Source organism: Genypterus blacodes, unplaced genomic scaffold, assembly GCF_046128005.1.
Source record: "Genypterus blacodes isolate CSIRO-AG114 ecotype Tasmania unplaced genomic scaffold, CSIRO-AGI_Gbla_v1 ptg000005l_1, whole genome shotgun sequence".
Lineage (NCBI taxonomy): Eukaryota > Metazoa > Chordata > Actinopteri > Ophidiiformes > Ophidiidae > Genypterus > Genypterus blacodes.
Genome location: NW_027466819.1, coordinates 170,468 through 183,788, shown reverse-complemented (window position 1 = coordinate 183,788; position 13,321 = coordinate 170,468). Strand labels below are relative to the sequence as shown.

The 13,321-nt window shown below is 44.1% G+C and overlaps 4 protein-coding genes across 4 annotated transcripts; 1 reads left to right on the top strand and 3 right to left on the bottom strand.

Annotated features, from left to right (window-relative positions):
- The first annotated feature begins 207 nt into the window (after positions 1–207).
- On the top strand, positions 208–1,734 carry myl12.2 (myosin, light chain 12, genome duplicate 2). Its single transcript, XM_076147893.1, has 4 exons — positions 208–316; positions 686–891; positions 1,005–1,166; positions 1,277–1,734. Exons 2-4 carry the CDS (start codon positions 708–710, stop codon positions 1,447–1,449), a joined length of 519 nt encoding a protein of 172 aa, XP_076004008.1. The 5' UTR covers positions 208–316; positions 686–707; the 3' UTR covers positions 1,450–1,734.
- A 60-nt stretch (positions 1,735–1,794) lies between these two features.
- Positions 1,795–3,869, bottom strand: bag1 (BCL2 associated athanogene 1). The gene is made up of 7 exons (XM_076147881.1): positions 3,749–3,869; positions 3,269–3,394; positions 3,085–3,167; positions 2,897–3,010; positions 2,711–2,818; positions 2,558–2,620; positions 1,795–2,465 (listed from the first exon to the last, which is right to left on the bottom strand). The coding sequence occupies exons 1-7, from the start codon at positions 3,783–3,785 to the stop codon at positions 2,376–2,378; spliced, it is 621 nt and encodes a 206-aa protein (XP_076003996.1). The 5' UTR covers positions 3,786–3,869; the 3' UTR covers positions 1,795–2,375.
- Positions 3,870–4,464: 595 nt separating this feature from the next.
- On the bottom strand, positions 4,465–7,277 carry chmp5a (charged multivesicular body protein 5a). The gene is made up of 8 exons (XM_076147300.1): positions 7,097–7,277; positions 6,525–6,629; positions 6,387–6,433; positions 6,197–6,290; positions 5,965–6,036; positions 5,621–5,729; positions 5,425–5,540; positions 4,465–4,874 (listed from the first exon to the last, which is right to left on the bottom strand). The coding sequence occupies exons 1-8, from the start codon at positions 7,163–7,165 to the stop codon at positions 4,824–4,826; spliced, it is 663 nt and encodes a 220-aa protein (XP_076003415.1). The 5' UTR covers positions 7,166–7,277; the 3' UTR covers positions 4,465–4,823.
- A 2,766-nt stretch (positions 7,278–10,043) lies between these two features.
- Positions 10,044–12,351, bottom strand: oprk1 (opioid receptor, kappa 1). Its single transcript, XM_076147612.1, has 3 exons — positions 12,113–12,351; positions 11,271–11,623; positions 10,044–10,582 (listed from the first exon to the last, which is right to left on the bottom strand). The coding sequence occupies exons 1-3, from the start codon at positions 12,349–12,351 to the stop codon at positions 10,044–10,046; spliced, it is 1,131 nt and encodes a 376-aa protein (XP_076003727.1).
- Positions 12,352–13,321: the final 970 nt, after the last annotated feature.

Below are 13,321 nucleotides of genomic sequence, written 5' to 3'. Positions count from 1 at the left end.
TCTGGGTACAATGGCGATATTTATACATAACTACAATAACACCTGGAGCCATAAAACAAATTGTAATAATCTACAAAACATAACCTGCATATATCCCACAACATTAGGCTTAGATTGACATATATGTTGTATCATATAGAACCGCAGCCGGAAATGAAACGTGGAATGTTCCAGGCTGTTGGTCCCGCCCGCCGAACTCTACTCTTATTGGTCAGTTTAGGGAAACGCGGAAGTAAAACACACACCGAGCCGCATATTGTGTAGCAGCTGTGTTAACAGCTATTTAGCTGAAACCCGGAAACCAATTTTACTCCAGGTGAGTCGATTTTTTTTGCCATTTGATCCTCTGGCGTCCGTCAGTTTGTGTACATAAATACGACGAGTTAAATGACAGATGTACGTCGTGTTTTTAAGCTTGTGGACGGTTGATGGCTAGTCTACAGGCTAGTCTGAGTGCTATTTGGGTCACAGACGACGGGTTAGCTAAAGGCTCACAGTTTGCTTTGGGAGGATGCTAAAGGCTTTGTAAGATACTGTATATGTTTACGGTTGGTAAGGATATTGTTACTCAATGCCTTCTTACGTTAACTATTTCCGTGTCAGTCAATGTGTGACGTCATAGCCAACTATAAGTTAAGACTGTCAGACTTAAAGGGGAGTTACCAACTGTCCCTTTGACTGTCAGGAGGACCCCACCAGCCGCCAACATGTCCAGCAAAAGGACCAAGGGGAAGAACACCAAGAAGAGGCCGCAGCGCGCCACCTCCAATGTGTTCGCCATGTTCGACCAGTCCCAGATCCAGGAGTTCAAGGAGGCCTTCAACATGATCGACCAGAACAGAGATGGATTCATCGACAAAGAGGACCTGCATGACATGCTGGCCTCTTTAGGTAAGAGTGTTCAGATTGTTTTCTGAAGTACAAGAGCAAAGTGTCATTACTGTTTATGGATTGTTTGTATTTACTAAGGGCGAATGCTTCTGTGTTTTTGTCCGACCATCAAGGCAAGAACCCCACAGATGATTACCTGGAGGCCATGATGATGGAAGCTCCAGGCCCCATTAACTTCACCATGTTCCTGACCATGTTTGGAGAGAAGTTGAACGGCACAGACCCCGAGGATGTGATCCGGAACGCCTTCGCCTGCTTTGACGAGGAGGGCACAGGTGTGTTAGGGTTCAAGTCCCCACTTCTGTTCCCCCGTGTGCTCATAAGTTTCTAGGTCTTCTACTTTCCTGAGCTGGCAGTGATGAATGCCGTTTCCCTCCTTTTCCAGGTGCGATCCAGGAGGAGTATCTACGAGAGCTGCTCACCACGATGGGCGACAGGTTCACAGATGACGAGGTGGATGAGCTCTTCCGTGAGGCCCCCATAGACAAGGGGGGCAACTTCAACTATGTAGCCTTCACACGCATCCTAAAGCACGGCGCCAAGGACAAAGACGATTAGAGGCGTGATGATGGCGGCGGTGGCTGGATGATTTGTATCGGTGTGTGGGGTTTCCGCCTGGGTTACAAACAGCTTAAAGAGCAACAAAGCTTCACTGTGGTTTGTTTTCTTGGAGGTCATGTATAAGCTGCTTGTTGGGACCGTCCATTCCTCTGGGCCTTCACTCTGATCTGTCTTTCTCTCTCATAGCTCATTTGCACATCTGTGGTAACTCCACTAAGCGTCTGTATAAGTCGGGTTAAAGTTGTTACGAGAAGTTTAAGCTGGAAATAAAATGAAACACTACGTCTGTGCTGCTGGATCATCAGAATGTTACAGTAAAGTGTCCAATCAACAATGGGCTGCTTCATGTTGGGAAAAGTCTTTTTAATTTGGATGAAAAGACAAAACAAAGCTGCAGGAATAATAATGATCATCTCACACCAGCTGGCAGAGGATGAGCCACTCTGAGGCGGGGGCAGGCTAAATACTGGACTGGGATCCACTGGACGATTACAGTTGCAGAGTTTATACGACACGATTACACACATCAGTCACTTAGGTTTAGGGTTTGGTGCCGACTCAGACTGAACACCAAACACATGAATTACACTTTAAAGGCAAAATCACTTCCTCTGCTTTTTCACTTCGATTCGGGTTTCTTAATTGAATAACGCCTTGATGGATTTGACTTCACACACTTATCTGTGTTTAAGCACCTCATCTTTCTTTATCACTGAACACATAAGCCACATATGCTCATCAGTATGCACCAGTTTCAGTCGCTTCCTGTTCACAGGCTTCTCTGTGATGAGGGGCAATCTTACACTAAGCACACCCACAATAAATAGACAAAGACCTGCTTCCAGAACTGAAGCTTCCTGTACAGTTTGTAGTTGCTCACAGAGCAATGTAAACCACATGACGGCGTCGGGCGAGTGTGTGTTCTACTCAGCCAGGGCCAGGTTTTTAGACTGGACCTTTGATAGGTGGTCCGATATACACGCCTCGATTCTGTCGCACTGGGCCAGGAAGTCCTAGGACGCAAAACAATCACACTTAATAACAAGAGAGTGGTATGATGTCATCTTACAGTCTGTAGGAGCCCTAAAGAAGACAATTTGCTCACCTGGACCGTCTTCACAAGCCCCTTTTTCTTCATTCTGCAGTCATTAAAGTTATCTGGGATGGTCTGTTAAAGGAAGAAATCCCGACATGACTTAGTTTGCTGCATTAAATCAAAGCAAAAGGCTGAAGTGTGAAGAAGCAGATGTGAGGCTACCATGGCATCTATCTGCTCCAGGATCTTCATGAACTGCTCAGCTGCTACCTTCACCCGGTGGTCCAGTTTACTGAGGGCCTCCGCCTGGAGATCTTTCGCCAGGAACCCCTGAGGAACAAGAAGGGTTCATGAGCAAAACGGTGACATAGATGAAACGTTCATTTTAAACAACAAATTCATTCTTACGTTCTTGAGTCCAGTCAACTCCCCGTCGACCTTTTCCAGTTTCTTTGCCATCTGCTCCACAGACTTCTCGATGTCTTTCAGCTTCTTCAGCTCGGATTCTTCCTCGGGACTGTTCTGTTAAGAGATGATAGTCAGTGTCTGATTAAATTACTTATACTTATTAAGTATTACAAACACAGAGGCCTTACCCTCTTCCCAATCAGCATGAGTTTACAGCCGCCTTTCACTCCAAAGCTGGACAGACTCTCCTCCATCTCCTTCAGTGATTTCCCTGTAACGTCCAGATAAATGTGTCACCACACTAGGCCTTGTTTACAATCAAACACTATGGTTCTCAGCCTGTGAGTGAGAGTGGATCCTCCCCTGTTTTACCTTTAAAGATGAGCTTCTGTGATGCTGATGGAACTCCAGTAGCTTGAGCCAGAGCTTCTGACAAGTCTTTGACAGTGGGACCTTTCTCATCCTGCGACGATAGAGTGATGCTATGCTTGGTAGAACCTGGAGGGGAGAGAAATGCAAATTATTAATGAGTTAATTGACAAAAATGGGGACAAATGAGATTGAAATGATCGTAAGTTGCAGTCCGAGTGGTGATTTAGACTCCAACCATGAATATATCTGATATTTATCTGCTGAAACACACAAATATTAAGAGTATCGTGTCTTATTCGTAGCGCTGAGTTTTGTATTTATCTTGTAAAATGAGTAAAAACTCATTACGTCTTGCTGCTATTATTAGCTACATTAGCCCAGCTTAGCCATTTTAGCGGTAATTATTACTCATCCGTCGTTTTATTTACAGATTACACAACCTGCTTGTTACAGTCTAATATCACGTAAATGTGTTTTTACCGTACGCAACCGTCACCGTTAAGGTTTGTTCCGACATTTTGATCTATACCGTCCTTAATTCATACGGCGAACTTGTTGATGCTAGCTACTTCCGGAGGAGACAGGAAGTTAGCGGAAGTGGCTAATACGACGCGAGTGCTACATAAACATCAAAAAGCGATACATCAATAACATAAACTACAATTAAATCACTCCGTAATTAAATAATAAATAATCAACTTAACTCTGAATTAACCTTTTTCACCATATAATTTAATAATATAATTTTCTTCTAAACATGTCTGAAAATGTAAGCTTACTTATTGACTTGTTTTACTGCGATACATTTTCAATTAATAAGTATAATCCAATAATATTAAACCTTTATTTGTGAAAACTGAGCTTCAGTTTGATTTTGCCAGACATTATTAATAACAGAGCAAAGACATTTAAGCTGCTTGTTCTCTTTCCCCAGCTGACAGGAGCGACCCCGGCCTCATCTTGGACACAAAGCAGCATTAACATTTGGTCAATCACCTGATTTTTGTGGAGCTCCGTTCTTTTGCTTTGCAGCGTGCAGACAGTGACGGTCGCCTCTTCTTTGGCATGATGCAGATGGTTGATCTTTGGAAATGAACCCCAATGTGTTCTCCAAGTAATGTATGTCAACTGTGATATCATTCATGATGACATCAACGGCTATGGCATCATTCACATCTCAACCAACACAAAATAAGTAAATCAAAATGTATTTTATTTGATCAGACAGGATGGGAATGATGTCGTCACATTTGCAACTCAATCAAAATGGCCGTGGATTCACAAGTGTGTTCTGTGTCACACATAATACTATAAACAAATAATAATAAATTAATACTTGGTAATACTGCAGATGGACAATACTGATAGCTGTAAAATAAAGGTCTGGTATGTTACAAGGCCACATGCTGTAGTGATGGTAGTAGTAATAGTACACAACCCGACACCGGTAAAGTTTCAAAACATTAAGTGTTCTCAGGTCAAAACGGTTTAGCGTGTATAAATGTTACTCTACATATAAAAGTGTTTGTGCAGTCGCTCCGTCCGTCGCTGTGTTTTATGAGGCGGGAATCTGCGGTAGGCCGAACTCGTCCACCAAAACACCATCCTGCAAACACAGACAGGACGTTAGTGAAAGGGACGGGCGTCTGAGTGGCTGCTCCTTTCATGTGTGTGTGACCGCCTGTGTGTCAGATAATAGATTTGTACTTACACAGCCTCAGAAACACATAATGGGATAATGTGATCCTGTGACACAGATCGTATTGGGAGTATCCGAGTAAATTTAACCACACCATTAGTTTTGTCTTTTATTTTAAGCCACTACTAATGGAATATCGTTTACTTTGCTGCCAGACATTTACCAAAGCCTGACGTAGTATTTGACACATGTGGGTGCGTGTTCACAAATCAGCATCTAGCAGGTTCAGCTTCATTTCAGCCTGTTTGTAGAGACTTGATACTTAAAATTAGATCCTCAGATATTCTCCTGCAGGTTGCATTTAATTGCTGTTGGAAAATGAAAAACTCTTGACATCTTAAGACATTTTCCCCATAACCAGCTAAGCTCCGTTTGACTCATTTTGATTATAGTTTAACAAGTCTGACATCTTGAAAGGTGAGCAAACATGTTGAATTATGGAACACTTTGAATTCACCTTGTTGGTCTTGCTGTCGCTGGGGATTCCCTCAGGAATGGCGGGGGCGGACGAGGCCTCGTCCAGGTAGGAGCTGTCGTCGTCCAGCAGCAGCTCGTCGCCCAGCGCGTCCAGCTCTGAAACAGTCAGTCCTTCGGTCAGAGAGTTTCTGTCTCACACACTCAAGATGGTGGATAAGTTTTAACCTGCTGCATACCTGCTTCCAGATCTTCCTCGTCGATGTCAGGAGTGCCGTAGCTGCGGCTCAAGGCCTCCTGTACTTCGTTGGCGTCGTCCATCATGTCCTCCAACTGGTCCTGTAAATCCTGTCAATCCAAACACACACACACAAACACACACACACACAAATACACACATGCAAACAAGTTTAGTACAACAACATACTGCATAAAACAACCCACAACAGGCAACAACAGACATTAGAAAAACATTCAAATACAACATTTATTCTCAAAAATTCTTGCCTAGTGTAGCTTGGATACTTGAACCATCCGGGTATTATTGCTGAGATAACAGAAAGAGTGTATAGAACAAACATACATCAATCTGGTCAACTTTTACGTCCTTGTAGGCCTTTTTCATTTCCTTTGCACCGATCTTCATGGCCTCCACCTGCGGGACGGACAGCAGAAGGGGTTTGAGGTGACATCAGCATAATAATACTCAAATGGACTGTAAACTGTAATTTTTAGTCATATTAGTTGTAATTGAAAGTATCATGGTAAAATAAAAGCTGGACTTGGTCACTTCCTGCCACATTCTGCGCTCTTACCGTTGTTTTGGTGTCCTTTAATGTCTGGATGGTGTAGTTTGCCTGCTCCATGTTAAACGACTGCTGAGCCAGTTGTTCCCTCTGACCTTCATACCTACACACACACACACACACACACACACACACAGGTGGATCCAAACAGCCTCTTCTCCTGCATGCACGCTCACCTCTCATATTACAGTGGACTCACATTCTCTTTTGCTTCAGGACTCTCATTGCCTTCTGTTTCACCATGTTCTGGATTAAAATGGAATAAAAGTGTTAATGGCGAATGTTAAATCAGTTTAATCCATCAGATTTCTAATAAGGGGAGATAACAGGGGCCCACCTTTGACGGCCCCTCCCTCATCTTCTTCATCTGCTCCTTATACTTCATCAGTTCTGCGTCTAGTCTGCCAATCTTCTTCTCTATGGACTCGGATCGAGCGTCCACCTGCACGAGAGGGAAACCGGTTACATGTGGAGACGCAACTGATGACATCATCCTATTCAGGTATTCATTATTGTGTGTTTGCTTTATGATTCGTGCTCAGAAACGGCTAAACAATCAAAAAAACAATGCTTTCAAAAAGAATTTGTGTAATAATGGTTTGTTCCTTAATTCTGTATCCTGCTTATGATACTATATCATTGTTATATTGTCATTTAAAACGCATTCAAGGGGACAGCTTATGATTTGAGCTGCAAGCAGACGGAAGTAAGCAGTTAGTTCGGTCACTAGTGCTACATAGCAGATAAATAAAGGTAAACACGGTCTCCATTAGTGATGTTTGCCATGTACAGCGTATAAATGTCGCTGTTTGCCATGAAACACTCGGCCTGCCCTTTGTGGCCACGCTAGCTACCGATACCGTCAGATGATACATAAACAACAATACATCGGAGCCAAATAGCGCTTACGTTTCCTATACAGTCCGACAGATTTGGAGGAGGATCTTTCGGTTTGCCACGTCCGAATATTCGATTCATTTTCTGGACGTTTATTTATTCCCTAGTTTCCCTTAGAAAATACAAAAAGAAGCATCAAAAGCACAGAGAGAGAGCTTTCTAGATGAAGACACCCGGAAGCGGAGCGACAGACGCAACAGGATCCTATTGGTCGGCGAGAACGCGTGTGGTCAATGACGAATTAGACTCGCGCTCGCCCTCGCGTGGTCAGGAGTGGGAGTGCACGCTGCAGATGGCTCCTTTTGTCCCGTTGACAGCCCTGTGTTTGTCATTCTTTGCCACACACTCACTGCGGATGAAAATGCATCAAATATTTCACATGATTTTAACCCATCTGAGTCTTCTTTATGTGCGGATAAATGCTGATTTGTGATTTTCTAAGTGGTATTGCGTCATGTTTGCCTCTCTTCTTGTCTAAACCCACCATCTGATATTTATAGCAGATTTGATTTCCCACTGTTTGCCTTTACAGTACAGCCTATGTTTTGTGCAGCAACTAACGAGTGACTTGTCTCTGCACAGTGAAGGTAATTACGGGCTTGTTCGACACTGTGGGCTGTTACTGAGCCTGGGTGGGCATAATTACTGCCTCATTCAAATGTACCTTGAAAAAGATTTGTCCCTCAAATGTCTCTTATGTGGGGTTTTAACAGCTTTGGTGCAGAACACAATCAAATGAAATAAAATATTATACTTTACAATACTGCAAATTCCCCTGCAAGGCCACGGCCACAAAACGCCTTGTGAGTGAGCGCAGCGGACCTTGAGCCGCTGCTTTCAGTCAGTGCAATCACCATGGTAACACTACCTTTTTAAACTGCAACTATACTGCCGGCTGTGAATTAAAAATGATTGAAATTGTGGGTTCTCGTGTCATGGTTGTTTTTGTGTTCTTTATGTTTACTTTGTTTTCTTTGAGCCTTTTGATGTAAAGAATTGAACTGAATTCGCGTCCTTCAGATTTTACAGCTTTATTGTGACTTGGTTGCACATATGTTACACATGTCTGGACTAAAGAGCTAAGAGATACAGCAAAATACTTTAGAGATACAATAGTAAGCAATGAAGCATAGCGCAACACATCCATACTGTGTTGTATAATGCATAGAGCTGTAAATATAACAGAACAGAGATAAATGTGGTCTGTGACAACGTTCCCAGAGGCACGACAGGCTACAATACTTGTAATCATGTGTACTGAAATAACAGTAATCATATGCTTAATGTACATATTTGCATACTTGAACTTAAAATCATAAATGAAAGAAAGAAAGACAGTCAATCAATTGGATTATATGTAAACAGTGCATAAGATAAGATAAGATGGGTAACTGCAGACCTTTAGAGAGCAAGTTAAGAGTTTAGAGGTTTAAGATAAGGCATGAAACAAGGCACCAAAACACAATTTCTGCAGACCTACTGTATCAGAATGAAATTTACAGCTACTATACATGTTTAACTATTAAAAAATGTCAAAAGCCTCTGATTTAAAAGCCGAAATTAAGCTTTACAGCATTTTAAACAATGTAAAATCGCTAGAACACGTCTCATCATAAATGATCCTCGTCTTGTATGAACACAAAGCAGAAAAGTGATACATTTCTCTATATATGGAGATAAATCTATGGCTGCACACATCTCAGCAGGTATACAGCATGTTATTGTCTTTAGGGCTGTTGCCGTGGAGTCCTTCCCCCCAGTGTTCACGTACAATAACATTACTGACACTTTGCCGGGTTGACAGCCCCTATGTATAATATAATACAAAATTCCGAGTTCAGATGTATCACCTGCAGCTAAAAATATTCAAAGGTGTGTGAACGCGGGTGTTAAACTGCCTGGAGGTTCTGAATAACAAACTGTCACCATCATCTCATCAAGGACACATTCCATTAACTCAGTTTCTTTTTGCTGTGATTTGCAGACGATCCCTGTGAGGTCATTGAGTAAAAAAATGCTCTTTTGCCTCTCCAAAGATTACTTCTACATAAAGACAACAAAGATCCTACTACAAACCTTTTCATAAACAGTAAACATGAAACACAACACATTCAAAACAGTGCTTATGATGTCATCTCTTCCCTAAACAGTGACATCATCAAAATACCGTAGTTCATCTTTTTATTCACCTGCAGACAAAGGACAAACCTGATGCTGCTACACAATAAAACCCTTTAGCTTTGCCTTATATGGGCATCTTGAGTCAATATACAGTATAACCTCTATCAATCTACTCTCTTAATATTCTCCTTCATCTAATCACCTCCAGTACTGTTCCTTTTTCTGAGTGTCTCATGGCTTGAACATACTGTGTGGAAACAAGCGCGTGAATCCTGTGTCGGGTGCAGCGTCTGACATTTCAAAGGTTATTTAAGTCTTCACACCATTTTGTTTTCATGCATAAAATCAGTCACCTAGGGAGAAAGGCTCGTGGTGCCTCAGATAGTCAATATCATACATAATCGTCATGGCGATTTGATTATCCCTGATACAAACTAGGGACCCCCGCCCCCCAGCCGCTCCCCCTGACCTCAGAATATCAAACAGCACCTAATTATCAGACATGCTGCTTTGATAAAGCTTCTATTAGGATCAAGCTCTTCATTCGAGGCGTATTAAGGAGCATTTAGGGATTCACTCTGGCCTGTTAAGGATCAAATTAAGCTGTTTTGATTTATGCAGACTCCAAAGCCACAAAGGAAAGTTCAAGGGGCTAGTAAGGTGTTAGATTAAAGGATAAAATTGTGAATGCTTTGGGAGGCCTTTGGGATCAATAGTGTGAGATAAGATCACACTGAGCCCTGTAGCTCCGCCCTCAGAAAGCAGAGATTTGAGTCAAGCACAGATCGTTGGAGTCCTCTGGGCCCTGATAGTGGGCGGAGGACGTGTCCATGGCTAGTCATACCGCCCTGGCCTGTCTCCTGTCTCCCCGGGTGTCAGCGGGGCACGAGTGGTCTCGCAGGGTGCTCCTCACCCGGCTCACACCCTGGGAGTCCCGGCGTCCCGGAACGCTGGGGCAGCAAAAATCCCTGAAGCACCTCTTGAAGTTCTCGTCCAGGAAGGCGTAGAGGATGGGGTTGAGGCTGCTGTTGGTGTAGCCCAGCGCCACGCAGAAGAAGTAGGCGGCCATGACGGCGGTGGTCTCTGGCACGTGGTGGGACAGCGACTTAACCAGGATGAAGATGTGGATTGGGGTCCAGCAAACCACGAAGACGGCGACCACCACCAGCACCAGGCGCGTGATCCGACGCAGGTTCCGGTCCTTCTCGCGCGAGCCAGACAGCAGGCGCACGCTCTTCAGCCTTAGAACCATCAGAGTGTAGCAGACAGTGATGATGATGACGGGAGCCACGAAGGCAAAGATGAAGACGCAGATTTTCATCAGGGTGTCCCAGTACATGTAGGGTTCAGGGAACTGCAGGGCGCATTCTGTGGTCCCTGACAGAATCACATTAGAACATCACATCATCATCATCATCATTATCATCATCATCATCATCATCAGAGCCTGGCCTCAAAGTCTAACTCTAATAGTTCTGAGTAAAGTGCAATATGCTGATTGAGTGATTAGAGGCTCATTGTGAAGACGAACAGTTCATTACGCCGCCACTTAAACACTTTCAAGTCTCTTTCTCATTCTAGGGAGACTCATTATGTCTGTCACAGGCTTCATCTTCATCAAGCGGCTGTAATAAAAGAACTCCTCCAGTAAAACTTATTTGCTTCATGGAATCTGAAGACATTTCCTGGAAGCCAATTAAGTGGATTGGTGTTGGAATTCAAAAGGCTTAATGCTTGAAATTGCCCTTATTGGCAACTTTTTCAGCTTTAAACATTTCTGTCTTCCACATGTCGTTTCATTCGGCGCAGTGGTGACCTATTATACCAGGCAGAATTAAAGGTTAATACTTTTCTATGAAAGGTCATCGAACAGAGCGTATAGATGATGTCATCGGTTGCTATGATGATCAGTGATGGATGCAACTTCAAAACAAATAACAAAATAACGCCATGTGAGCTTGCATGCACTCAGGATATCAACCCTGTCAATAAGTGTGTGCGTGTGTTTCTCTGTGTGTGTGTGTGTGTGTGTGTGTGTGTGTGTGTGTGTGTGTTTGGCTCATACCATTACTGGTCTGAGTGCTGCCCAGTATCATCGCAGGGATCCCGGCAGCAGACGACAGCACCCAGATGAGCACGTTGATCATCTTGGCCTTGACGGGCGTGCGGAAGTCCAGGGCCTTGATTGGGTGGCAGACGGCCACGTAGCGGTCCACGCTCATCATGGTCAGGGTGAAGATGCTGATGAACATGTTGTAGTAGTCGATGGAGATGAAGACCTTGCACGCCACCTTGCCAAAGGGCCACGAGCTGAGCAGGTAGTCGGCGCTCTGGAAGGGCATGGTGGTGGTGACCAGAGCGTCGGCCACAGCCAGGTTGAAGATGTAGATGTTGGTGGCTGTCTTCATTTTAGTGTATCTGGAAGAAGGAAGACGGGGGATTGCAAGAGTTTCTAAAAGTGTGTGTGTGTGTATCTGTGTGTGTATTTAGCAGAATTCCTGACTAAACAAAATTCACTTTGGCAGCCACATTGTGCAGCAGACGGACCTGCAGGTTGAAGGGAGAATCTTAAGCTATAACTCCTATTTATCACCACTTAACCATCAGGGCTCACCTGTTGCACGTCAAATCTATCATCCAGCATTTAAGGAAGGTGACATATATGAGCTTTGAATAAGAGTAAAGCCTTTATTAGACATTTTACACACAAACACACACCTTTTAGGCACAATCCCAACACTCAAACCCAACAAAACCCAACATGTTAAGCTGTCTTTGTGTGATCATTTCCATCCTGAAGAGCACAAATGAGCAAAGTACCTCCACAATAACTGATTAAACTGTTAAACAAAAGCCATTTTCCTTCCATACATCTTTGAATCCATCATCACACCTGCACGTCCTTACCTTATGATCACGTACATGACCAAACAGTTGCCCACTAAGCCCACGACGAACACCACCGAGTACAGCGCCACTATGATGGGGATGATGGGGGACAGCGGCTCGGGTTCGGTGTCCCAGGTGCCGTTGGCGGTGAGGTTGAGGGCGTCCGGGTCGCCGGGTTGCCAGGTGAAGTTCGGGTTGCACTCCTCCGCCTGGCACCGGTGCTCCTCTTTGTAGATGTGCACCACGCCGCTATCCATGGTGCCGAAAGATGCACACACACACACTTAGGAACACACACACACTCACTCGCACCAGCCGGCGTTCAGGTGCGCAAACTGACCGGGGGGGAAAGCAACGAGGAGCGCCGGATGTGGAGGAAGAAGCGACGATTGCTGTGCAGAAACAATGAGATCAGGTCTTCATCAGTTGGTTCCAGTGGTGCGATGATGAAGAGCGCGACAGACTCCGGTGGCAACAGCGTCTTTGTGCCTGATGATCCGCTTCAAACAACAACAAAAAAAAACAAAAACAGAAAAAAGTTCATCCAAAATCAGCCTGGAGTGATGAGGAGCAGCGTGTGTGTGAGGATCAGTGCGTGATGAGTGTGTGATCAGTGTGTTTGCAAAGGTTTGCCGTCCAATTGCGTTCGAGCAGAAAGAGTCGCAGCTGCCTGTTGCAACTGCTGCGTCTCCCCGAAGGCGCGCGCTCAAAGCCGCACTGCTCAGCCAGTGACATCACAGGCTGAGCCAACACACACACACACACACACACACATCAAACCTCCACTGGAACTGAAGATCCATAATCTTCATGTTTGATTGATGACATATTTGCTAAAATCAACATTTGGGATGCTTGAGGTCCATATTCTCCAAATCTCACATCACATCACTCCAGTATCTATACTTTATAGAGTTCCTCGTAAAAGTAAACATCAACATCTTTAGAGATCGTTCATGATGTCACACACTCTCTGAAGATGTTCCCTAGCAACCCCATGTCCTTATACCGCTGCAATCCATTAAAGATCTGAGAGGGATGAATTGTGATAGACGTTTGTTTGCCAGCTGCACCATGTTATGATCCACAAGAAGGAGGAAAAAGAAGGAAGATTTTCAGGATTGGGTGTGTTTCAAACCGGCTCATCGCATCACAAAGTGTGTCAAAAGAGGTTATTTGATATCAAAATGATGAAAGATTCCCTGATTACCACTAAACCCCAAAGCT